Below are 27,801 nucleotides of genomic sequence, written 5' to 3'. Positions count from 1 at the left end.
TCCTGGAAGATGCATCTAGGGCATGCTTTGAAGTGTTTATTTGTTGTTTTGCCAACACCATGCCCTCCTTTTGAATGACTCTGGCTGCCTGAAGCTTGTCTTCTGGGAGGTGGGACAATAGTTCGGAGAACCTTTCCCAGAGAGTATATTGATACCTGCTCATGCAGGTCAGATAGTTTGTTGTTTTGACACCCAACGCTCCGGTGGAATAGAAGCGTCTGCCAAAGGCGTCCAATTTTTTACTTTCTCTGTCTGAAGGTGCAGAGTGTGTTCATTTAGATTTTGAGGAGGATATTACAACCATAGAGTTTTGTTGAGGATGGGAGAATAGGAATTCGGCCCCTGTCTCTTGGACTCTGTACATGTAGTCCACTCATCTTGTCGACACCGGGGCTGACGAAGGTTTCTCCCATGGTGCCTTTGTAGCTTGCAAAAGGACCATGGACATGGGTAATGCCAGAGTGGAAGATATATCAAGCTGGACGATGTAAAAAACCTGCGGGTTGTTGCTGAACGACAGAGAGGCCTAAGGAATGGGCCATTCTTTTTACAAGATCTGTGTATGACGTGAGATTGTCGGATGGGGAGATGGGCAAATCATCAGTGACAGCCTGATTAGGAGACTTATGATCAGGGGAGGTGGGAGCCTCAGATGCTCGCATGAAGCATATCGGTGCCAACGTGGATCGATGTCGGGAGCTTCCGATACCGTCGACGACGGGGAAGGAGACGGAGAAGGCTCTGCATCCATTTGATGACTTAGGAGCTCTACCGTTTCGATGTCGGAGTAAGGATGCTCCATTTGGTGGACAGGGGAGTCCAAGACATGGATGGTCGGTATCGGTGGAGGGCCTTGGGCCTCCGGTATCGATACAGTCGTTGGTGCGGGAGGCACAGCCACCGGTACTTTCTCCTTCTTTGCCGCCTTAAGGGGTTTGGAAGAGCCCTTCTTTGCGGACTTTTGCTCCTTACTTAGCCTGGACTTCTTTTTCACCGGCGTAGAAGCGGAAGACTGCGCCTTCGATGCCGGAGGCTTCGGTGTCGGTTGGCCGATATTGGAGGCAGGCCTTGATGCTGGAGCCGTTGATGTCGATGGTTTCTGGGCGTCCATCGCTGAGGAGGGATGTAGAGCTGATTCTAGCAGGGCCACTTTAAGGCGCGCGGCTCGTTTTTTTCGGGTCTGGTTTGAAAAGCAAGCACAGTGGCGACAGGATTCGGGTCGATGAGACTCTCTGAGACAAAGTATGAGAAGGGTATGACGGTCAGGAGGAGTAAGTTTACTACCGCAACCCTTGCACCTATTAAAAAAGCCCAACTTTTTCTCCATAAAAACCAAAATGAAGAAGAAAGAAGGGGTGGGGTGGGGGTAGCCCGAAGGCCCGACTGAGGTAAAGTGGCCACCTCCCCCTCAGCAAAAAATAAAAGGTTTTTTGGGTTTTTTTTAAGTTTTTTGAAAGAACAACGAAGAAAAGGAATAAACTGAGGAAAAAATCCAAAGAGCCATGAGGCAAAAAGCCAAAACACGTTTCGAACCAATCAGACCGACGAAGAAAAAGGTCTTTCCAATGCGGCGGTAAGAAAGGAATTGGCAGGATGTCCGTGCCCTCTCCTCTGGGCATGCGCGGTGGGGTTCCTGCGCATGCCTGAGGTCTGGGTGCAAAAATCTGTTAAAAGAGCTTGCTACAGCACCGATCGATCCAGCGCGTGTGCACTGAATCCCATGGGTGTGAAGCACAAAGACCACATTGAAGATCTAGTGGTTTGTCAGAGCTTTAGATTTCAACAAAGGCAAATCAGCAGCCCTCTCCTTTTCCTCACTGGTTGCTGCTGGAAGAAAACTTTGGAAAAGGGAGTAAGTTGGTTCAGAACACATTTAAAAGCCAGACTTAAAAGGGATTTGGATCTTAGTTGTAAAAACATTTTTGAGCCTATGCTCCTATTCAGTTATCATAATAAACAGTGATTTGTTGAAGTGCCAGAAACTACAGTTTGCTGTACAATCCCTGATTAGTCTACTAAAGGTATATAACAATTTATTCATAAAACCCAGTTAGTCTACTGCCTGCCTTCTTTCACATCTCAAAGCAGAAACTCTGGATACTTCCCAGCTTCTTTCATTGTCTGGTTACTGGTGAAGCATTGCTACACACAGTATGCTTGCTACTGCTTAAATGCTATAAATGGGGAGGGAAGCCTAGGACAAACCAAGTCTCCTCAGATTTTCAGGCTCCTTGCTTTGAAATAAGATTTTACTATCCTTGCACATCTACTTTTCACTTGCCGTTTTGCCACATTCCCTAGCCTTTTCTCTCTCAGAAATAAAAGGCCTGAGAAGGAATACATGATCATGATTTAGTCATATGCTCTTTTCTGAAATACAAAGGGGGAACTCTACAGCCTTTCCTCACCATAGAACTCTTTTGTATTTATTATATTTCTTTATTTAAAATGCCACCTTTCCACCAAATCAGGGCCCTCAAGACAGTGCCCATAAAAACACTGAATCCATTAAAAACATTTAAAATTACTAAATAATTCAATAAAAGCACTAACACTACCAGAACCAGGGATGACGGCCAATAGCAGTTATTGGGGCTACTTTAAACAAAACAAAAAGTCTTCAACCACTAGTGGAAGACACCAATAGAAGAAGACAGATGAATCTCCCTGGGGAGGCAGTTCCAAAGTTTTGGTGACACAAACAAGAAAGCCCTTTCTTGGGTCACCACCTGTCTAGCCTCAAATGGCAGGGCAACTGCATCAGAGCCTCTGAGGCTGACCAGAGCAAATAAGTAAGTTCATATGGGAGAAAGTGGCCCTTTAGGGTATGTTGGTCTCAGGCCATACATGACTTTAAAGTTGTATGGAACAATTTATACTCTTCATGTTGAGAAACTGAATTAAAACGTGATCAAACAAGATCTCTTTTCCATGTTGCCTTTTAAATTTTTACTTGGGAGAGGCTGAAGCTGCATTGTCTTGCTTCCTCGTCAGTCATCACTAGCCCAAGATTTGTGGCAAGCAGAAAATTATACATGCTGGATCAGACCACTGGTCTATATAGTCCAGCTTCCTGTCTCACACAGTGGACAACCAGTTCCTCTGGACAGTCAACAACAGCGGACAGAGGGTAAGACCTTCCCCTGATGTTACCTCTTGGCTCTGTGATTCAGAGGCTTAGTGCCTCTGCATGTGGAGGTTCCCCTCAGTCACCATGGCTAGTAGACACTGACAGACTTATCCTTCATGAATCTATCTCAGGGGTGTCAAACATGCGGTCTGGGGGTTGGATCAGGCCCCTGGAGGGCTTCCATCAGGCCCGCAGTGGAACTGGCCATCTCCTGCTTCCACTTCTGCTGCTGCATCATAGCTTGCTTTGCCAGACTCTCTCAATCACTCAGCCATTTCATGTTTTAACCTGGATCCTAGACTCAGAACTGTGAGCATGAGATTTCTGTGGTGAATGTCAATAAATCAAAAGTAGGTTTGCAGCTTATAGAGCTAATGTTTTAAACATGTTTTTATTTTAAGTTTTAAAAAATCTTTGTGTCCCTTATAAAGTTTATATCTCCGCTATCTGGCATTACATTTTATGACACACATGGCCCGGCCCAACAAGGTCTCATTTATGTCAGATCTGGCCCTCATAACAAATGAGTTCGACACCCCTGATCTATCTAATCCCCTTTTAAAGCTGTTTATTCCTGTGGCCATCACTACATCCTCTGGTAGTGAGTTTGTAAAGCCAAGATGACCTCTACATTACATCTCACAGCTATAAACTAACACCCAAAAGAAAATAAAGCTTTTGTAACTCTATCTGTTCATCTACCTGAGAAGTCCAATTAAAGTAAGGCCAGTGTACTTTCAAACATAAGAACATAAGAGATGCCAATGTTGGATCAGGCCAAAGGCCCATCCAGTCCAACACTCTGTGTCACACAGTGGCCAGAAATACCAGTGCCATCAGGAGGTCCACCAGTGGGGCCAGGACATTAGAAGCCCACCCACTGTTGACCCCCCCAAGCACCAAGAATACAGAACATCACTTGCTCCAGAGCCCCTAGCTATACCTTGTGGCTAATAGCCACTGATAGACCTCTGCTCCGTATGCTTATCTAACCGTTTCAAAGCCGTCCATGCTTGTAGCCGTCACCACTTCCTGTGAGAGAGAGATCTTGGAGTTGTAGTAGATAACTCACTGAAAATGTCAAGACAGTGTGTGACTGCAATAAAAAAGGCCAATGCTATGCTGGGGATTATTAGGAAGGGTATTGAAAACAGATCAGCCAATATCATAAAGCCCCTATATAAATCAATGGTGCGACCTCATTTGGAATACTGTGTGCAGAAAAGGGCATCTTGAGTGTTACTTAGGACCAAATCAAGGATCGCCTCTCCCCTGGTAGGTTCCGTGACCATCTGCTCCATAGCACAGTCATTTAGAGTGTCTAGAAACTCAATCTCTTTTTCCCGGCTAGAACACATATTGACCCAATCAATGTGTGGGTAGTTAAAATCACCTATTATTACACAGTGTTTTTGTCTAGTTGCTATCTTTAAGGCATTCATCATTTTATAATCCTCCTCTATCTTTTGATCTGGTGGGCGATAACAAACTCCCAGTGTTAAGTTTCCTTTTGGCCCCCCTATTTCAACCCATAGAACTTCCAGAAGCGAATCCAATTCACTTAGCCTCTCAATCTTTCTAGACTTTATACCCTCTCTGACATACAGAGCTACCCCACCTCCAACCCTTCCCCCCCTATCCTTCCGATATAATATATAACCGGGAATCACTGTGTCCCACTGATTTTCCTCATCCCACCAAGTTTCAGAAATACCCACAATGTCTATTTTTCCCTCCGACACCAAGCACTCCAACTCCCCGATTTTACCTCGGACACTTCTAGCATTTGTATAGAAACAGCTGTAATTTCCCTTACAAGTTAAGCCTGCATCCTTCCTCTTGCTATCTCGAGTCGTTGTCCGGCAGTCCATGTCACCAGCCATGGCCTCTGTGGACAATTTCAATCCACCTCCCTGTAGAAAAGCAACAGGTACCCCCTCATCTCTCTGAGATGAGCCAACCCGAACCAGAGACTTTTCATCTCCTGTCGGCTTTCCCCCAATATTCAGTTTAAAAGCTGCTCTGCCACCTTTTTGATTTTAAGCGCCAGCAGCCTGGTTCCTTCTCGGGACAAGTGGAGACCGTCTCGCCTGTACAGCTCCCTCTTGTTCCAAAAAGCATCCCAGTGCCTAACAAACTTGAAACCTTCCCCCCTACACCACCGTCTTATCCACGCATTGAGACTCCTGATCTGTGCCTGTCTCTCCAGCCCTGCGCGTGGAACAGGTAGCACTTCTGAGAAAGCTACCTTGGAGGTCCTGGACCTAAGTTTCCTGCCCAGCAGCCTAAATTTCTCCTCCAGGACCTCACGACTGCATTTCCCCACATTGTTGGTGCTGACATGCACCACGACCACTGGCTCCTCCCCAGCACTATCTACCAGCCTATCTAAAACACGCGTAATGTCTGCTACCTTCGCACCAGGCAGGCAAGTCACCATATGGTCAGTACGCGGGTTTGCCACCCAGCTGTCTACCTGCCTAAGGATCAAATCACCAACTACTAAGATCCCCCCCTCCCATCCTGCCCAGGGATGGTTCCTTGGTGCGAAAGGATACCCGCTCACCAGCTGGGGAAGAGGTCCCTTCTGAGGGCACATTCCCCTTATCCTCAGCACGGTGCCCTGTTTTTCCTTGACCCTCATGCTCCCTGACAGCGGCGGGGCTGCCAGATCCAGAGTGGGACATATCTATCAAGTCCCCAAGAATTCATAAGCTTAAAAAAATCTGAGCTACTGCTATAAAAGCAATGTTCCTATTCCCAGAGATGCCTTCCCACAACCAAGCCAAGCCAATAAACCTTACCCAAGCCAAAAGGACTGCTGGTTGTTGAACTTGTAGAGGTACTACTGGTGGATGCTGATGTAGTAGTAGTACTTCCAGCAGTATTTGTTTGCTGAGCTGAATTATCATGTGATCTGTCAAAGAAGTTAATAGACAAGCACATAGAACAGTTACTAAAAACAGTTTAAACCTGATATTTAGTTATGGACACTAAGAAACAATTCAGTTCTCTGTTTTACTAGTTTCAACTGATTCCTTCCAAAATGAAATTATAAGTATTTTGGTAGACTGCTTTCCCTGAACAAAGAGACAAATATGGCACAGACTATGGGCACTGTATCAATTACCACTCCAGTTAAAGTTTAGGCCCTGTAGTGTTGCGTGGCATATGTCATATTACCAGCTATGATTTGATAACCAAGTCAACCCAGCCAAGGGCTACGACTGCTGCCCACAAAACCAAAGTCTCAAAGACTAACAAATTTATTGCAACATAAGACCTTGTGAGTCAGAACACACTACTGCCCACTGTACACTTTGTTTTGGTTTGGCAGCTCTCTTACACAGCAAATTATATTGTCCACAAAATGAAAGATGACAGTGCAAGCACTATGATTCTAGCTTTGCTAGGCTACCTGCCAAGCAAGAGATCACAGCAAAGTGTCAGTGATGTTTGCCAGAAGTAAAGGACTAGAAGATAAATGTTGCAGGTGCTCATGTAATCATCAGTGCTATTTCCCAAACCAGTTGAAAAGTCATTTCTTACCCAAAACAAAATGGCACACTCAGTAGTTCCAACATACTATAACATGGCTCAGCCATGTCCTTTCAATACAATCTGATTTGGATACGCAAAAGAAATTTAAAACGTCATGTTTCAGTAAGTAGAAAGTTAATGATAATGTCACGATGACACAAGAAATTAAAGTTACATCAATAAAAGCATTCCCAACTATAGAAGTGATTCTGAAAGGACAGCATGTATTACTTAACTCCCTAAATGCTAAGTTATAATTGCTGGAATTACTACAACATGATGCAACAACAAGGGAAGCTTTCGGCAGCTTTCTTGTAAGCCTACTCAGAAAATATTCCAGAAGGATTTTTGCTCCTGGGGCTCTGCTTTCTAAAGCAGAATTAGCAGAACCAATTCAAATTCCAATTCCAATAACCTTTATTGGCATACAAATTAGCAAAACTTAAAAGTTCTTAAAAAGCAATGAATAGAAGATGGAATATATCCCAAGCTTTGGGTTATTTCCATTGCATTAGAAATAAAAAATTCCCCAAGGGCAAAATTTGGTTTACGAAATAACAGAAGTAGTGTGAATTGTTCTCTCAATAGCTATGTCCAATAGGAAGCTGTGTGTGCCAGTGGCTTATACGCAACTGTTTTAGAAATTAAGGTGACTTGAAGGTATAATCTTAGACAAATGACTTTTCACAATACACAAACACATTTCTTAATAGTCAGAGTGGATAAGTACACATAAAAATAGTTTTATTAGACTGGAACTGCACTGATGTTAATATGAAGCACTAACACAACTGGTTGTCATTACAACTGCCAGCCTAATAAGAGGTATGCTACACAACAAGGAAAGCCTGTCTTTTCTCTAACTGCAACACTGAGTTATATTAATCAAAGAAACATTGAAAAGCCTCTAACTTCAGAGAATGAATCAAACATTTGCTAGTTTATCTTAAGCTCACATCACACATTATTTTTTCCTACAGAAACATATATACTTGTATGAGAGAAAGTTCATAACCTGTAAACATAAGAGCATGCATCTTTTTTTGTTTAACAATACAAACTAGGGATGTGCATTGGGTCTACCCAAACCAAAAATATACCCAAAAAACACCCTCTCAGTATTTTTCGGGTGTATTTCAGCATCCCAAATGTATCCAGGATTTTTTGAGAGAATGGAAAAAAAATCCCAGATATTTTCAGGAATTACTAGCAAACCTGGAACAATAGCTGAGGGGCTGGAGCAGATTGCTTCCACCACTCAACTGTTTTTGGGCTTTCTTCTGTAGTTCCTTTAAACAGGGGGTGTTTAAAGGGACTGCAGAAGACAGCCCACAAAACAGCCGGGGGGGGGGCACTTTCCCCACAGGCTCAGCTGGGGCACTTTTGGGCTATTCGACCAAACTGCTAAAGAGACCCCCAGCTGACTCTCCCCGCAGGTTCAGCTGCTTTGTGGCCTCTGTTGCGCAATCCAGTTTAAACCGTGCTGCCCAGCAAAGCCCCAGCTGAGCCTGTGGGGAGAGTTCTTCCTGCAGGATCAGCTGGTTTGCTGGCTCTTTGGGGCAGTCAGATTTAAAGGGACTGCCCAAAAGTGCCCCAGCTGAGCTGTTTTTTGCAGCATTACCACTGTTCCTCCCCCCCCTCCGGTATTTTTTTGGTTTGGGTCTACTGGACCAGAAAAAAAAATTGGATTTCAAAAAAATTCTGGATTTGAATACTTTACTAGTATTTGGATCCATTTTTTAAAAAAAAAATTGCACACCCCTAATGCAAACTGGTAAATGGATAAAGCTACTCTCCGCAATGATAACTGCCCCGCAGAGGGGCGTTCAATAAATACACTTTTTGCAAAACAAGTATAAGCACATGCAGGACCACATGAAGTGCTGATAATCTTGATGTAAAGTAGATTCCAACAGTTTAATCAGGGATTGAAAGCTCCATTTTGAAGCAATTCATCCTATCAAGATCCATCACAGACACAAGTAGTAATGCATAATTAAAGCAAGAGAGCCCACTAGCTGGCCTACCTGTTTTGTGTTTTGATGACAAGGTGAACAGTAAGTCCATCATGGATTCCATGCTGGGTTAAAGTATCTTGATCTTTTAAGATTTTTCCAGCAAATATCAGCACAAGTTGGTCTGTGTGTGCCTTAAAACGCTTGGAGATTTCTTCCTTAAACTGAAAAAATGTACAGTTTATTCATCCAATTAACTAGACTAAAACATTTTCTAAGTATTACTAACTTGCACATTTTAATACTGCCAGCCCTTTATGACCTGGGGCCCACATATGAGGCCAGTCCCTAAATGTTGCTATGTGGTAGCTTTGCACTTCCCAGCAAGGGCTATTTGTCTACGTCTCCTTTGTGAAATGTACAATCTCCAGCAACAGGCTGCTTTTGTATTGGTTCTTCTAATGTCGTTAAATATATTTTAACTCTTTTTCATTTTCAATGTATTATACATTTTAATACATCCAGTTTTAATATATTTATTGTTATCCATTTGAGTCCTGAGTAATCAGGATACAAATGGGTTTATAAATATTTTAGATAAATATAAAAGCACAACAAAGGCTACAAGTATGTATTATGGTCCCATTAACACTAAGAACATGGATAACATTTTCCCATTAAAAATAATAGGGCTGAACAGTACGTAACTTTGAATAGACTGTGCTCCAAATTACTTATGTTTTAAAGCAACTAAGGAAACATAACTTTTCTTCAGATATCAATAGAAGTATAACATTCAGGCATTTTATTGCAATTTTTTAACATACACAAGCTTCATCACGGTACAGCAAGACATTACATTAACTTGAGATATTAAAAAACAGGTTGAGACACTGCAACATTTCATGAACACTCATGTAGCCCCATCATTTTCCCTACATTTGTGTTAGTTCAGCTACCAATCACCTTTACGAAGAGCATAATAATTTCTGAAGAATTCCCATTAATTATTTACTTAATACAAGAGACTACCCCCAAATAACAGCAGGCTGCCAGCCGGCTTTTCATTCTCAATTGCAACACATTCAATACATTTGTTAACAGAATCGACACACAAGCAGGGTAGTATGTACAGCCACATTGCAATCTTAAACAGCGTTAAGTCCAATGACATCCATAGACTTACTAACTCTGCTTAAGACTGCACTGTTGAGGATTTACCTGTGATAAAGCAATGCCACAGACAGCACAAGTACTGTCCTTAAAGTTGAGCCTAAACATTACACTACAAGTCAACTGATATAATGAACATATTACAAAAATTGGCATATTCCTTTGGTAAAGACAGCCTAAGTCCCTACCCTTAGGGGAAAGTGCATGGTCTTCTGTCTCTCCATAGTCTCATCCAATCTGAATGCCTGTGTTTCACATGGAGAAGAGACCCATGAGGAAGACTGCCCTATCTGTACTGGAATCCACAGAATGGGCTCCCTTTCCTCAAGCATGGAAACAGTGTTTAGTGCTCATGCACATACGACACAGTGTACTAAAGCTTGAACCACTGACAGCCACTGGCATGGACAGTGAAGATTATGGATGGGCACAAACCAGTAAAATGTGGTTCGGTTCATGGTGTACCCAGTTTGTGAACCACAAACCCTCACAAACTTTTAACTGCCTCATGAACCGGTTTGGTTCGTGAGGGGGTAGAATGGCCCAGGGGTGTGCTAGAGATACCAAATTTGCAGGGGACCTCCATATTACTCTCTTCTACATGCCCTCCAAGTTTGGCAAGAACTGGATTTACAGGGCCAAAGTTATGCCCCCCCCCAGAAGGTGCCCCCAGGAAAGTGCTTTCTGGCCAAATGACCACCTGTTGTTTCCCCAGAAAACACTTTCTTGAGGGCACCTTCTTTGGGGGGCTGTACCTCAGACCCCATAAATCCAATCGATACCAAACTTGGAGGGCAGGTAGAGAGAGTCAGCTGGAGATCCTCTGTGAGTTAGGTGTCTCTAGCTCGCACAGGATCCATTCTATACACTCCTGAACCTGCCAAAATGACCACTTGTCATTGACAAGCAGTCATTTTGACAGGCACAGCTTCAGATGTGTGTAGAATGGATCCTGAGCAAGCTAGAAACATCAGAGTCACAGGGAACATCCCCCAGATTCTCCTCTACACGCCTTCCAAGTTTCGCCCCCCATAAAAATTTAGACTGAATGGAGACAGTCTGTCTGAAAACGTATCTGTTCACAAACCAACATGAACCTCCAGGAACAGCTTGAAAGTTTGTGGAAAGTTTGGGCTGTTGACCTACCACAAACTTAACTTTGCAAACCAAAAACCAGCCAAAATCATCAGAAACTTTAGTTCGTGAGCTGGCTTGTGTCCATCCCTAGTGAAGACTCCGTAAGTGTAGCCAAGAATTGACCCAGAATTGTTCTCAATATGGACTACAAAGTTTATCACATTCCTCATTGGGAACACCTAATAGTAGTGGGGGGGGGTTTCCACCCCAGAAGGATGGCGATACATACATACAGAGAGAGAGAGAGAGAGAGAGAGAGAGAGAGAGAGAGCGCATCAGGGGTATTATAACTCAGTTTCATGACAAATATATGCCTTTTGCACAGCTGTAAAATTATTCAGTAAATCACAGTAGTTATAATTATCTCCAATACCTACCAATGGGCTTCTGTGTATATTTCTAACAGGAATTGGAGTAACAAGAGATTAGCAGGATAATAGCCCAGACAAGCCAGCTCTCATTAGAGTTTGAAAGCTAAACAGGGTTGGCTACAGCTAGTACTTGGATGGGAGACCATGGAAGATGGGGGTTGCAAAGCAGAGGAAGGCAATGGCAAACTAGAGATGGACATGAACCCAAAAATTTTGGTTCAGTTTGGTGCAGTCCCAAACTGAATCCTGAACCAAGCCAGAAATGCCAAACCAAACCGGCCAGTTTGGATCACCCTTTCTCCCAGCGGTGGCTTGCAGCAGCCAGGAGAAAGGGGAGAGGATTGCCCAGGAAGAGTTAAATGGATGGCAGCCATCTAACCCTTCCATTTCGCTTCCCCCTGTTTTGAAATTGGGAAGCAAAATGGATAGGTTTAATGGGTCATAGCCATTTAAACCTAACAGCTGATGAGCAGACTCACCCCACTGTTAGGTTTAAATGGCTGGCAGCCATTTCAGCCTAACAACGGGGTGGATGTGCCCATCCGCTGTTAGGCAAAAATGGCCCAAACAGCCAAACTGAACCATGCAAAAGTCCAGTAAATGTTCAAGGAAGGTGCCTTCCCCATACGTCGGTTTGGGGGCTAATAACCGAGCCAAGTTTGTGCTGAATTTTAGCTCATGAACCAGCTGATGCCCATCCCTATGGCAAACCACCTCTGTCCAATTGTTGCCATGAGAACCCCATGGTCCTGGGGTCTCCATGAGTCAGCTGCAACTTGATGGCACACAATCATTATTAAGAAGAGACCGGCAAGATTAGTAAGCATGATAAAAAAAGACTACCCTCAACATAAAAATTGGCCCAGAAGGGCAATACTGGTAGCCATAGCACAGGTATATGATAGGGCTCTCCAAATGGATGCCCACAAACATATAAGACCCACTGATTCCATTGTATTGCCAGTAGCTCCAAGGCGAATAGACATACCAGAATTTATTCTGGTTTTTCAGGCAATGACAAAAAGCCCTATTGTCCCTCCCCATATATTTTGCAGCCCTCTAAAAGAACAATCCCAGGCATGAAAGCAGCAGAAAACAGTGCTAAATAGTGAAGTAACGAGGATATTTTAAAGTGAAACTTAAGTTACATGGTAAGAGGAAAAGCACACACACTTGCCTATTAATATGGAGTTGTGTATAGTAAAAATTCTGTGAGGAATTGAGTACAGGGTGCCACATTCAACCAATAAAGAATCACTAGGGTTTTATTTTAATCCTCCTGGAATAAGAAGGGAATTGCTAAAGAAGCAGAAGTGATGAGCAATGGTCAGCCCTACCCTCTACATACCATGTATTGTTCTGCACCCCCATGGGCTACCAGAATTGTGCAACATATACAAATTTGCATAATAGGTGAAGAATGTGCTTTCATGATGCAGAATATAGGTATGTTTCTAACATACTATACAGCCATGGCTACGTCCCCCATACTAGTAATTTACGCCAAAGCCTATAACAGAGTTGCTATAGTGTCATATTTGACAGTAGCGCCAGTTTAACAGGATGGAAGTCTGTCTTCCTGTGTTGGTAAAAAAAGATATGTAAGATCAGCTTGTATGGACTTGCATTGAAAAGCATCAAGGAAACAGTTTAAGAATAAATGAGCAGAAAGAGGTAAAAACAATTGTGTCCCGGTTCTAATTAATAATTTCCTTGACCCTGTCTCATGCATTAAGGGCTATCAATATTCTATTAAAATATGGGATTGTGTTCTAAAGAACATATCACTTAAACACTTGTGATGATTAAGTTAGATTTTAAGTACAGATTAATCTTGTTGGATCCAATTGCAAAGCCCTTCCAATAATTTGATGCAGCTGGACTGCAGGCCAACCTCTGCATATTTACTCTGACTGAGACCTGCTCAGTTCAGTAAACATATCCTCAGTTGAGTATGCACAGAAATGTAGCCTTTGCTTGTTTCACACATACAATTGTCCCTTGCTGACTGTAACACTGAGTGATTTCAGTACTGTACAAATCACAGATTTTTAAACTCTATCAATGGAGACTGCTCACACATTCAGATAAGCCGTTTCATTGTTTAAGACTTCTCCTACATTTTTAATTAAATATTTAAGGCAACTTCCAATTAAAAAGACAAATAAAAACAGATAAGCAACAGCGTAAAATCAGCCATAGCAAAGCCACATAGCACACTATAAAACTGGACTGACAGAACAATAAGCAGAGAATATAGATAATACAGTACAAGATGAAACTTGTAAAAGAAAAGGCAAACAAATAACGTAACAGTACAGTAGAACAGTAACAGGCAGAGCCCCAACATTGTAAGCCAGTGTAGTCCCTTAAGGACTGGTAAAACATGTTCTCAATAATCAGCATATGAGGGGAATCATGGGGAGATGGCTACCAGCCACGTTACGACCAGGGTGAATTCATGTTTCCGTTCTGTTGCTTGTACATAAAGCTTGGATATGGCCAGAGACACAAAGGGCCCTTAGCTCTTAGCCCATGGTTTTCAGCCTGTGAACTTCATGGACTTCCCTAGGGCATCTCGGCCCTTGTCGGTTCAGCGTACCCTTTGTTCTGCTTACACTATATTTTGTTTACACTGGAATTTTTGTAAGTTACAAAAAAGCAGAACAAATGCCCTAAATAAATAAATACACACCGACAAACCTTGCTATTATATGTTGAACCCAAATACAGCTCCATGCAGATCACACTGCAGTAATACAAAGTAGATGCATCAGCACATGGCTAACTATGGTCATGTCCAACTGTTCAAGGGAAGACTGCAGCTGGTGCACCAACCAAAGTTGATTAAAAGTACTGCATTCCACAGATGATACCAGGCATCCATCTTTAGATACAAATGCATATCTTTTACAGGAGGGGGCAAATCCCATACAAACAGGCTGACTCCTTCCCTCCTTGATTAGCTGCATTGATCTCCACCCACCTCAGGCTTCAATTCATTGGCCTTCACTCATCCCTTTACTACCTTCAGAATGTTCCCTATCTCACCTGACCGGCTAAAAAAACGTAGTAAGCTATGTGCCATAAAAACTGAAGATACCCTGTGCTTTAATATTATAATTAATCCACATTGAAAAAGCAATTGAAACATTCATAACCAGCCATCATTCTGACACCCGGCTATCTGAGAGTTTTTAAGAATGTTCAGGGTAAGGAATTGAGGACAGTGAGGCTCAGACAATATAGAACAAGTTCATAAGTGCGCATATCACAAATCCTTCTAAAGAAATTGAATGGATTGGGTCTGTCTTTCTAAAGTGGCGTTTATACCACTGCTGGCTCACTGGTTTCAGAAAGGCTTCGATTTTACACCAACAGCAGACTTGTTAGCTGTTCTATCTGGGGCTTTACTCACTATGCACTGGACAAATATTTTTCTGGTATATGGGGACATATAAGTAGGAAACACTACAGATTTGGTGATAAAGACAAACTTCCCCCTAGCCAGGGAGCATTGTTGCATCTGCCACTGATGTTTTAATGCATGCATATTGTGATCCGTAACACAAGAGATACAGAGTAAGACCAAAGTAGACAAGGTTACAAGACCAGTGAGCATAGATCTGGAGATCTTTCAGTGCCTAATGTTCCTTAAAGGCAGCTGGCAAAAGGACCTGATAGGAGATAGCCCCCCCCCCCCGCCAGCCAGTTTAGAGAAGGCATTTGTCTCTTTAAACCCCTTTGCCAAGCCAGGATGAGGACTCACTTAAAGTTAAAGTTAAAGTTGGTTTCTTTCCACCTCTCCCTCCCTCCTCCCCATCTATTTGCTTTCTTTCCACCTTTCTTTCTCTCTCTTTCTCCTCTCCTTCCCCTTCTAAAGTTACATGTGTTCTCCAAGCCACACTGGCTGGCTGGCTGGCTGGGCTCAGAGAAGGCATTTGTCCCTTTAAATCCTTTCTTCAAGCCAAGCTGGCATGGCAGTGAGGGCTGGGGGCCTGAAGAACACATTTAACGTTAAAGGCATTCTCCAAACCCCCAACACGTGACCCTGCCTGCCAGCTTGGAAAAGGCATCTGTCTCTTTAAATCCCTTTGCCAGGGGGAGGCGGCGAGGGCAGCAAAACCCCCCGCTTCGACCCCCCGGCTCTTCCCCCTCCCCTCCGGGGCCTGCGTCGCCGGGCCCCTCACGTACTCACCAGGCCAGGAGAGCGACGCAGCCTCGCCGGAGCACGCGTGCCGGAGCACACGTGCCTCTCTCGAGCCGCATGCATTTTGGCCGGGAGCCGCATGCGAAGCTCTCGCCCAGCAGGCCCCGGAGCCGCATGCATTTTGGCCGGGAGCCGCATGCGGCTCGAGAGCCACGTGTTCGCCACCCCTGCCCTATTTGCTTTCTTTGTTTGTTTCTCTCTCTCTTCCTTCCTCCCCCCTCCCCCGTCTATTTGCTTTCTTTTCACCTTTCTTTTTTTCTTTTTCTCCTTTTCTTTCGCTCTCTTCCTTCCTTCCCCCTCCCCCATCTATTTGCTTTGTTTCTCTCTCTCTCTTTCTACCTCTCTCTCTTTCTCTCTTAGACAAATAAATATCATTAGCAAACAAATGAATCATTGGACAAATAAATATAATTATCTGTTTTTATCCCTTTTGTTTTTATTTTTGGCAGTCTCATTTAGTATTAATAAAAAGGAAATTTGCATATTTCCCAATTAAAAACATGTGTAATATTTGTTCATGTTTTGCGGTTCTCAAAGATCTGACGTTTATTCTACATGGCTCTTATGTTAAGCAAGTTTGGCCACCCCTGATTTGGACCCTCTCTCTTCTCTGCCTGAAGTTTGATAGGAACAATACCAATTGAATGGGAGTGTGCGCAATCCCTCAGAATCTCATCCCAACTGAGGGTGGGGGGGCTACAGCCAAAAATACATATCCCATTAAACCAATAATAACTACTATAAACAAATGAATGTAATAGAAAGAGCAACCTTTTAAAACCAAACATATATTGCACACACCAATGTACTGATGACACTTTACTCCAAATCTACAGATGACTACTTTCAGAGATTTTAAATACATATTACACAGCATGAGGAACAGCATAGATCCCTGTAGCACAAGAAGCTAGCAGATGTCCCTTTACACTGTCTTCTGAATTCATTTTTCTAAACTGGGCCCAAACACAACAACCAATGTTCATCTAGGCTAAACAGAATCCTCACTCAAAGCCTGCTGGATCACCATGAGCCAGTCAAATGGTCTCAGTCTAACCTACCTTACAGAGTTGTTGTGAAGGTAAAATGGAGACAGGGAAACCAAGATACATTGCCCACAGCTCCTTGGAGGAAGGGCACGATAAACATGTAATGAATATATGAAAATGTGCCAAGAGAACAGAAAGTACCACATTCCTATTCTCTCCCCTGGCAAAACAACCCTTAGACTGATCAAAGTAGCTTTAGTACCAACAGCAGGTTGGAAACCATATTGAAATGCAGGAAAATAATATATCTCTCTGAAGGAAGCCTGGAGTTGAACTCCAGGTGGGTATTTTCCCTCGAAAAAGAATATCTGCATCTAATTTTACTATGTAAATAGGCAATAATGCCAGGAAAGGCTAAAGGCAGCAGGAAAAGAGGAAGACTGTCACGGCTCGGGTGGGGTGTCACCTGACGCTGCCGCCACTCTGGATTTAGGATCCCCCGAGCACCCTTCCAAGACCTTCAGACCTCCCTTTTGGCCGAATAATAGGCACGAGGACCAGGCAGAGTAAACAACAAGGAAAAGGTTTATTTTATAGGAGGTCAAACAAATAAGCTGCAGGAATAATAACAGTAAGTGGGTGAAAAGAAAATAAATCAAATGCCCTTACGCGTCTAAATATACTGTCCCTAGCTCACTATCTCAAGTGGCCTTAGACTACTCACCCTTCCTTCAGGATGAGGGTTTCTTCCCCACAGCAGCCTCCCTTCTGGCCCAGTTCCCTGGGAAGAAGAACAGCTTCTCCTCTTGCACCAGCTCTTTTGTTTCCCAGCCCTCTTCTTCCCTATTGGTCAAAATCGGTGCCAAAACTTCCCAAAGCCTTCTGGGGTTTGTAGGCCCAGCCTTCCCTACTGCTAGCCAGGCTCCCTGGGTCTACTAGGCCCCCGGTTGCACAGCCCAGATCATGACAAAGACCCAACATGAGATGGATTGACTCACTCAGTTTGCAAGACCTGAGGAAGTCTATTAATGATAGGACGTTTTGTAGGTCATTAATTCATAAGATCACTGTAAGTTGGAAGTGACTTGATGGCACTTAATATACGCCATCATACCATAGATAAATGATGGCCCAGGAGAAGCTTCAAGAGCAGCCTCACATCTTCCTTCAAAACAGCCAAGACCTGACCCTTTCTCAGAGTATTTTTTATTCTCAACCCAGCTGGGCCACCCACTCAGGCCAGATTTAATAAGCCAAAATTTAGAAACTTAGTATGTATGCCTTCTCAGCCTACCTGTACAGGAAGGTCCACAAAATACCCAAACCAGCCTGCATTAAAAACAATAAAAACAAATGGTAACAATAAACATAATAAAACAATCAGGACATAAAACACAATAAAATCATCGCTAAAAAGCAAGCCAAAGCATAACACCATATAAAACAGAGCAGTCTAAAATGATATTAATAAAACAATCCTTGGGCTAGGAGCACACCATAAAAGCGTTAATACGGAACCCCATTATTAAAAGCAAGAACCACTGTGGCTTGGTGCTTAAACAAAAGAAGAAGAAAAAGAGATTGGATTTATCCCCCACCCTTCACTACCCAAAGGTGTCTTAGAGTGGCTTACAAACTTCTTTCCCTTCCCCTCCCCACAACAGACACCCTGTGAGGTGGGTGGGGCTGAGAGAGCTCTTGACAGAAATGGCTTTTTTTCAAGAACAGCTATTATCAGAACTACGGCTTGCCCAAGGTCATCCAGCCAGGTGCAAGTGGAGGAATGGGGAATCAAACCCGGCTCTCCCAGATTAGAGTCCGCGCACTTAACCACTACACCAAACTGGTAAAGTAGGCGTCAGGCCAGCCTCAGGGACAGGGCATTCTGCTGGTGAGGTGCCAGCACCAAAAAAGCCGTTTGGTCCCCCATCCACCTTGCCCCTGAATCACAGAGAGCAAGGCTTAAGAGGAGGATCTCAGCTGGAAGGGTGGTTAATATGAGATGAGGTGCCCTAGGCCCAAGCCATTTAGGGCCTTACAGGTAAGAACTCACACTATAAATTGTGCTCAGAAACAGACGGGCAGCCAATGTAGTTATTTCAAAAAACAAAGCTGCACTTACCTTTAACTATTGTTCATCCAGTACCTTCTGTGCAGGCACACTCCAGGGGATGCTGCATGCTGGAGTCAGAAGGGAGGCTATGTGTGCCTGTACAGAAGATACTCGATTAACAATAGTTACAGGTAAGTGCAACTTTGTTTTCATCTGTGCAGTCCCCACATGGGGATTCTAGAAAGCTACTCACCAGGTGGTGGGGCATGCTCTCCTTACTTGAACTCTGAAGGAAGAACTGCCTTGTACATTTGAGCCTCATGTCTCACCTCAGATCCAAAACATAGTGACGTACGAACTTGTCTGCCAATGACCAAGTGGCAGCTCTGCAGATCTCCATCAAAGGCACTCCATCCAGGAAAGCTGCAGAAGAAGCCACTGCTTCAACAGGCATGGCAATCTGGTCCTATCATAACACTTCCTAATGGTCCTGATTCCTGACAATGCATCAGGACAGAGTATGAGATGACTCTCTCCTACCTCTCTTAGGGCCACTAAAACAAACAAACAGGGCTCTATCCCTGCGAAATTCCAGGGTTCTCTTGAGGTAACATAATAATGCCTTCTTACCATCTAAGGAATGCAATGAGTGCTCATTTGCAGAGCTCAGTGCAGTAAAAAATACAAGCAAAACAGTATCTTGAGATAAATGGAACCCAGAAACTACCTTAAGAAGTCGAAGACTAGGGTGAAGGATTACTCTTTCAGGAAAGAACTTCAAAAATGAGGTATCTATCTGAAGAACTGCTAGCTCACTCACCCTCCTGGCTGAGGCAGCAGCTACTCAGAAACACACCTCCATAGAAAGGTCTTGCAAAGAATGGGTAGCAAGGGGTTCAAAAGGCTTGAGCATTAACTGCGCTAACACAACAGATTTAGACTACTGGGGCACTAAAGGATCCCGAGGTGGTTAAGAAACCTCTCAGAAACCCAATCTTAACAAGGGATCGCAACAATTCTAACCAGAAAGATGACTTCTGGGATGAAGTTGCCTCTCTGGAAGAGGGTGGTTGCTGATTTGACCTGGGAACCCTTATGCCTATGGTAACCCTGTTGTGGGGTAAATGGCTTAGGAATAGGACACTGAGACCCCAAGGAGGTGGAAAAAGGCAGTCCCTTTGATATGGATGCCAGGGCTGTCTCACAGATAACCTCTGCTTAAATTGGGACATGGACAAATGTGAGACTCCTAGGGACTTAGCTGTTTGCTTTTCTCCTTTATCAGGGAAAGCATCTCATCCAACTTGAAAGAGAAGGGAGTGGAACCTCTGAAAGCTAAACCCTCAACTTTGAGCTTGCTCTCCATAGGCAAGGCCACTGATCTTAACCATGCATGGTGCCTCAGTATGATGGAGCTCACCATGGCAAACAGCTGAATCTGCAGAATGCGATCCCACATTGCTATTTCAAAAGTTTAATGGCCTCCTTATACAATTTTTACAATTTATTTCTACAGTCCTTAGACCAGTCATACAAAAAGAAGTACACCTTTACAATATTCCAAGATTTTAAGATACATCAGTGACACATTAAAAGCAAATTAAAATTTAATCTAATATCAAACAACTATATCTAACTAGCTACCTTAGAGTTTCCGTGATCTGAGTATCACCATACAGAAACTGGCTACTTGATGAGTAATTTTGGGGTTTCTACCAGATAGAAGATATTTGAGTCTAGCTTTTTCGGAAAGACCCGGAATTTGTTCAGTCAGCAGAGTGATTTTATTATGTGCCACCTTATAATACGGACATCTAAAAAACATGTGCCCTGTGTCATGCCTGCCCCTGATGAAGCACCTGACAGTCAGGAGCACGTGGAGTTGGCACCACAAGCCCCTGAGGAACATCCAGAAGCAGAGACTTACAGCCAGGAACTGGCTCCTGTAGCAGAAGACTCTCTAAGTCTTGAGGAGGATAGAGCCTCCCAAGAGACACCTGCGCCGGATCAGGCTCTGCTTACCACAGACAATTCACACACACCCCCGACTCGCCGCCACCTGTGAACCGGCTCAGGAGTCAGCGAAGACAGGAGCTGAACGAAAAAAGGAAAGCCGCATGCATGCGTGGCAGACGCTCGTTCAGCCCTGAGTATTAGCAGCAGCATGACCCTGCTCAGCAAAATTTAACAAGATAATTAGCCAGCACGCTATATCAGCAAACCTGCTGCTGGCAGAAAGTTGTGCTGGCAACTTCGATTGACAGGACCAGACGCTCCGTGCATTTCTGCTTCAGACTCCTTGAAACCCTTGTCGGTTTGATCCTCGGCTTTTGACCTTCGGCTCCTTGACACTCGGCATTGTTGACTCTGCTTTCGTCTCTATTTCTCTGGCTTCGTTTTGATTTATGGACCTTGACTTCTGGTATGTCTGACGCTGGCTTTGGAAACTGATTTGAACTTGTTTGAACTGTGCTGCTTGACCTGCTCGGCTGAAACTCGGACTGGCTTTGGACTTTGCTTGTTTGCCCCATGCTCCCTGGCCCTGTCGTGACACCCTGTAGTCTCAACCTCCCTTAATAGGCAGGTACAAAGCCTTTCTGAGAAAGGAGTATTCTTGTACTTTCCTTCAAGTACAGCAGAAGGGAGGGCAGAGCACCTCGCCAGAGTGAAAACCCTTTTACTTCAAGAGACGTTAAATAGTTGGCTGGACCCACATTATTTTTGATAATTACCCTCATCTTAATGTTTTGTATGCTGGAAATATCAGTTTGGCATTCTATATCCTCAATTCTCTGCTTAACTAATATTTTTGCTTGGTCTGTTCCAAAAGATAAGAGCACCGGGGGGGGGGGGACACCTATTTTCAGCAGATAGCTCTGAACAGACTTAGACCAATTTGATTGGAAATTGTCGCAGAGTATCAGAGGGAGTAAACCTTGTGGATTGAGATACCCCTTTAGCCAGGTATGTATTGATAGAATACGGACCCAGGTTTCAACTTTTAAACAACCTGTCTCCAGTCTTACCCTGGCATTTGACAGGCCTCCGTATACAAAAGTTTAGCGAGGGGACGCTAATCTTCCAGCAAAAGTTCCAGGAACAGAAGAATCCTTTCCCATCAGAGCTGATAACCAGCCATAATGTTTCATAGTTAGCAATTTTGAAACCTAAAGCTGCTGAAGAATGTAATTTTTGACCCAGGACATTCAGTTTTCTCCCTTCCCTACCTGCGGGAGCAGAGTGGTAGGTTTGATGGCCCTTCAGCTGCATCTCCTCAGTAACCATGGAGGATGGAGGAGGATGAACTGTCAAATAGTTAAATGGCCCCTCCTTGATCTTATAAAAATGTTCTACCCTTCTGGAGGTTAGGCTGGAGAGATGCAGGTTTTTGCCATAGTTCCTATGTGAGGTCCTCAAGGCCCTGCAACACCAGGAAAGCCATAATCCCAGGAGACTCTGAATAGAGATGACTCAGAATCTTATCTTTGGGTTTGTGCTCCAAGGTAATGACCTCTATCTCAAGAGACTGGGCCATAGGAATCATCTGTTATCCAAACATGCAGAGATCCTCTGTGGGAAAAACCAGAGATGGCTCGCCTACCCTCTCGCCTGGGCTCGGATCCAAAAGATTCAATCGCTGTTTCTTCTCCTTTCACTGCGCGAAATGGTTGCTGAAGGCAGATACAACAATACCCAGTAAGGGCAATGATACAAACCCTATTCCTCCAAATATCCCGGAGACATCATGTACAGATGTGAAGGCCACCACATAGGAAATTGGGGCTGAGACCATGGAACCATGGCCATTTGTTCCAAATTGGACTCAGGCGGAACCTGACCATGTGGTTAAGCCAGTATCCCTGTCCCCACTGGAGATAAAAACAGGTGGGGTCCAAGGCATCTCCTGCAAAGTTGGCGTTGGTTCAGGAGTGCAGATAGGAGCATTCTGCTGGTGAGCCAACATATGCTTTTCCTTTGTCTTGCCTTTAGTCTTTTTAGCTGGAGGCTCAGAAGAGGCACAATGAGCTCAAGGGGGGGTGACCGAGATTGGATCCGCTGAGACACGGATCTGGAAGGTGGAGCTGAATGTGTCGATCCCAAAGACATGGAATTGGGAGCTTTCTCCGGGGCAGACTTGGATGAGGGCTTTAAGAGCTTTGTCCCACAATGCTGCCTTAAGTTTCGATGCCCTGGATACCCTCGAGCTTTAGAGGTGAAGCATTGGCAGGCCTTATGTGTGGAGACACTATGCTCTTCACCCAAAAAGAACAGACAAAGGTTATGTTCATCAGTTTGGGTCATCTTTGCTCCACATCAGGAGCGCTTCTTGAAAAGGGCTTTCTGAGGCATGGAAAGGACTCAGAAGCCAATACGGTTTCAACAAATCTGATGAAATCATCTCAGCCTTGTAGCTGAAGACTCCAAAAATACAACCACCTTCTTCGGCAGCAAAAGAATGGAGCATGGCTGCACAGGAGCACATGGTCCCTGGGCAGGAACAAGCTTCTGATTCTGGCACAGAGTGCCCCCTGAAGGCTTTTAGTTGTAAAGACCTATCCAATGGCAGTGCAGTCCCATGTGGGACTGTACAGAAGATTGCTGATGCACAGGGGTAATATAATTCCTGTCTCCAGGCCCAGACAATAACGTGACTGCTGTATTCTGGACCAGCGAAAATTTCCAAGCTGTTTTCCAAGGCAACTTTATGTGGGCAAGATCAGCAAAGGACAGGATTAGAGGCGACAGACCAGACTCCTCCAAGCACCTTGTCAACATTCTTAGGGTGCATTAACTGAAAGTCACCCAATCAAGTACAGCTAGCCTTCACTCCATTAGTAATTGATCTGGTAAAGTAGTGGTGTCCAAGTCTGAGTGAAGGAGAGTGATGTTACCTGAAAAATGCTTTGCAGATGAATCACAGTAATCAAGTGGGAGGGAAACACAACCTCTGCCCTCTGCAAGGTTGAAGTAACATCACTCTTGTTGAAAGGTTGTGATATCATGCAGATGTAACATTTTTAAATTACAAGATTTAGAAGCTATATTTATGGAGTTAGCCAAACATTTCACTGACTATTTCACAAATGTAAGCATATTCCAAGATAAGAGATTTTAGAGTGCAAAAACTGAAGAACTGCAAAGATCTCAAAAAATAACAATCACCAGATTTTGGAAAAGGGAAAGATATGGAACAGTTTCAGAAACTCAGAATATCTGCTTTGTGTAAACAGAAACAGTAGCCATATTCTATTATGTACTTAGAGTCAGATTAGAGACAGAGTAGATGTTTGAGAACTATCTATTTCAATGGAACCTCAGTAGGAACAGAGACCAAAATGATTACAAAAGCAGAACATAATTACTACACAAATTCCAGAAAAAACTCCCTAAAACTTTGACTACATCATTTATAATCACAGTGAACACAAGAACATCTACAATCTTCACACCAGGGTAAGAAAAATGTTTCCTATGTTCTAGCATCCAAGTTTTAGGCATATGGGGAGTTATGGCCACATAAGCACAAGTCCAGCCTATTATAAGAGTTCCTGACCAAGGGGATGATTAAATTAGGTCTTTGCTGTACATGCAGAAGCCACTTTGCTGGATCTAAAAAGCTGCTACAACAGATACCAAGAAGGCCTTTACTTGGAGAACTAATAGCTAACTGCAACCAACCTTGGCTTTTCCACATTAGCATGAGATGCAATTCTTTCAGAAACATGAACCAAACTTCTGGTGAAAGAAGGCATGACTTTATCAGCAAGAGTTCTACTGACAGCTGTGTGCCATAAAGCCAGCCACAGCAGTAAACTCCAGAGCAGCATGTGATGCAATTGTATTATGCAATGTGGGCAGGGAGAACACTGTCCATTTAGCATACTATTACACCACATTTCAGTATGTGTGAGTACAAGTAAGCCAATGGTTTTCACAGCAACAGCTGTCGCACTCGCAACCATCAAGCATGGCAGTCAACCAACCTGAACTTTGTCAATATCAGGCCAAAGCCAAAGAACAGGTAATGAACATAACAAGCTTAGCTCCAAAGTACACTAATGAACATCTCAGAGCAAACTTGCTCATCTGGGAATTGTGGACGTCATCCTTTCTGCACTAACTGAAGACAATTCTTTAAAGAATTATTTCCTTTAAAAACTATATATGGAAAAATCAATCTCTTTTTGAAATAAATTAATCTTGAAGGTACAAATGGAATCTGCAACCATATTTCTAAAGTATTACCATACTTACAATTGACAATTGCAGAGGGATTCAGAACCATTATGAAGACTACTTAAATCTATGGCTTAACCATCTTCTAATTTAAATAAAATTCATATATGTTTATAGAGTTCTGTTTTCACACCTGCAATTTATAGTTATTGTTCTATGAACTATTTCAAGAACATACCCATCTGAAGACTTGTAAAATCAGAAGCAGACCCATTAAAAATCTGCAAAAGCATATCCCTCCAGTTCCTAATAGCACCAAATCATATTTCACACTTCACTATTTTGGAACCAGTTCCATCCACAGCCAGTGCAGCAGCTACCATCATTAAGTTTTAAGAGGCAGAAATAGCAGCTGTAAGAATACAGGAACTGAAAACCTTGAAGAACAAGTCAATAGGTATCACACATTTCTTAAGCTTTTACACAAAGATTTATCTAGTCATACAACTACAAAAAGAAATCTCAGTTTTTACATACTACATGCAGTTCTCTGCCTGTTCAAGAAACCAAAAGGTTAGGAATTCCATCACCTTCACTGTTATCAAGAGGCTGGACACTTTTACCCATAATAATTCCAGAGTCTGCAGCTGATCCCCTACAGCTCTCCAAGTTTGGTTGCATTAACACTCAGAACCCTTAAAAACTTAGTCACTAAAACACTATAGATCATTTCCAAAGCAACACACTCCCCCCAACAAGAATACTTTCATGCAGAAAATGGCTTGAAGATTGTTGCAGTTTCATAGCTCATGTTGATGCAAATAAAATAAAGAATCCGCCTCATCATAATATGCAACAGCCTTGTTACTTACTGTTCTTGACTACCTACAGGCTACCAGGGAAAAAGATGGTTGAAAGTTCGTCATGTTTAATTCTACCTTACGGACTGGAAACGAATTGTTACTCACCCCCTACCTTTACTTTTACCCTACACATGGCAGACAGACTCCATTCATTCGCATTCTCTCCCGACCCCCTTAATCGTCTGAAAGCCACCAGAACCTTACAACCAGCATGGCTTTCTCCAAACCTGCGCTCCTGCGCACGTTTACTTGAGAATAAATTCCACTAAATTTCGGATAGGATCGGGCCACCAAATCTGATCAGATTCTTGGCAAAGCCACCTGAAGGAATGACAATATCGACGCGTCCGGTCTGCAACCGAGTCAGAGCCTTTTCAGCCCCCGGACTAAGGCAAGAGCTCCGACCGCGTCAGCAGTTTAGCTAGCGGCTACGCAGGGCGCCGGGCTGGTTTCTGCTTGCTCCTGAGGCAAGCGGGCCCTAAAGGAGAGATGCCGGTAGGAGACGGTTTCCATGATTCCACCGCCCTCCGCGCGGCGGCACCGACCACGCCCCTCCCCCACTCCGGTTTCTCCTCCTCACCTGCCGGATGCTGCTGGTCTCCGGAACCGCGAACTCCTCCTTCTCTTTAGGAGTCTTCACAGTGACTTTGATGATTCGCGGCTCGGACGAGGAGGCAGAGGCAGCGGGGGTCTCGTTGGGGCTCTGGGCCCCAGGAGGGCTCTCGCCACTGTCAGACATGGCGCGCGCCGAGGGGAGAGGGACGGACGGACGGCTGAAAAGGCCTCCTTGGCTCGTTAGCTTAGCGAAGCCGCGCTGTGGACGCTGGGTAACACCGATCGTCCCCCCACCCCACCCCCTTTACAACCTCTGTTGCACGCGCCCCGACGCTGTAAAGCTCTCCCACTCGCGGAGAGTTCAACGGAAACAGCCCGGCTAAGGTGTGGCGCGTGGTGATGACGTACACAATCGGGGAAGTTACTAGAAAAAGGGAGCCGTCCTGTCCGGTGTTAAAGAGAATTTTGGTAGGCGTGCGCATGTGCAGAAGTAGCGGGCATTCAGGACGCGTGCGCCTCAGGAGTTTGTACTTCGGAGCGCAAGCGCGGCCGTAATGAAGGGGCCCAGTCTGGCTTTGTCAGACCAGAAGTAGTTCAGTAATAGAAACAACAGTTGTGCGCGTGTGTGGACGTCGGCTGATCGGTCGTATGTTCCGGAAGCGCAGTTCGTCTGTTCTCGCGTGTTTTTTCAACAACTCTTTATATACTTGTGGTTTAGCGCAGTCTCATAGCACTTCCCTGGACTAAGCTATTGTTGGAGAGGTAACTCTAGGCTTCCGACGGCTATTTTTCTTGCATACTAGGTTGTTAGGAAGCTTCCCCGCCCTCAGTGGAACTTGCTTCTGAATCAAGTTATCTGTGTATACACACACACACTAAGCCTTTGCCTGCAAAAAGATAGTCAAAGTTCCTGCCTTTTTTAAAAAAGGACAACATATACTATATACATAATGGGTCTACCGAAATAATCACGAACTAAAAACAATATAATGTACAAGCACAGGCATTATGTATTTTTTCCGGGCTGGACTAACTTGCATTATTCCTATACACAGAGCTGTAGTAATGACAAACAGGTGTGTGTACATGTTAAAAGAAATTTCATTCAAATCAGGATTTATTTTTTTCTCTTGTAATTTTCAATTCTGTTGTAAGCTGCACTGACAGCCATGGTTGGCAGAGTGTGTGAAGTATAAACATAATGAAAAACTGCCAAGTGTAAATACAGGCTCTTTTCAAATTCGTATCAGCACTGCACAGGCTGAATAAGGTTGGGGACCCCTGTTCTAAGGAGATTCCCATGGCAAAAAAATACCATGGCTGTACTTCATAGAGTCAAGTCCATAGAGGACAGGCCATAATAGCTATGACAGCTAATTGGAACTTCCATATTTAAAACCAGCTTATGTCTAGAATACTGGGGCGGGGGTGGGTGGGTAATAGGATGGCTTTGTCCTTCATGTCCTGATTTCCAGGGATAACTGGTTGGCACGGTGGCAAACAGGATAATGGACCAAACCAACAAGACTGTTATATACTGATGAGAGCTGCAAACTAGGATTTTCACTCACACTCCCTATCCCTCTGCAAACCGTCATACTTAATAAACTATTATACTAGCGGGTTCTTATTTTATTATATTTAATGA

The 27,801-nt window shown here is 43.9% G+C and overlaps 1 protein-coding gene across 1 annotated transcript in view; it reads right to left on the bottom strand.

Moving 5' to 3' along the window:
• UBQLN1 (ubiquilin 1) overlaps positions 1-26,337 on the bottom strand; it is a 57,889-nt gene extending 31,552 nt beyond the window's left edge. The window contains exons 1-3 of the mRNA XM_015419269.1: positions 26,179-26,337; positions 8,698-8,849; positions 5,935-6,047 (exon numbers count right to left, since the gene is read on the bottom strand). Coding sequence (XP_015274755.1) covers positions 5,935-6,047; positions 8,698-8,849; positions 26,179-26,337 — 424 coding nt within the window. The remainder of the gene's footprint in view (positions 1-5,934; positions 6,048-8,697; positions 8,850-26,178) is intronic.
• Between the last annotated feature and the right edge of the window lie 1,464 nt (positions 26,338-27,801).

Source organism: Gekko japonicus, unplaced genomic scaffold, assembly GCF_001447785.1.
Source record: "Gekko japonicus isolate JY-2015 unplaced genomic scaffold, Gekko_japonicus_V1.1 scaffold133, whole genome shotgun sequence".
Taxonomy (NCBI): Eukaryota; Metazoa; Chordata; class Lepidosauria; order Squamata; family Gekkonidae; genus Gekko; species Gekko japonicus.
Note: the sequence above shows the minus strand (reverse complement) of the source record. Positions and strands in the feature narration are given on the sequence as shown.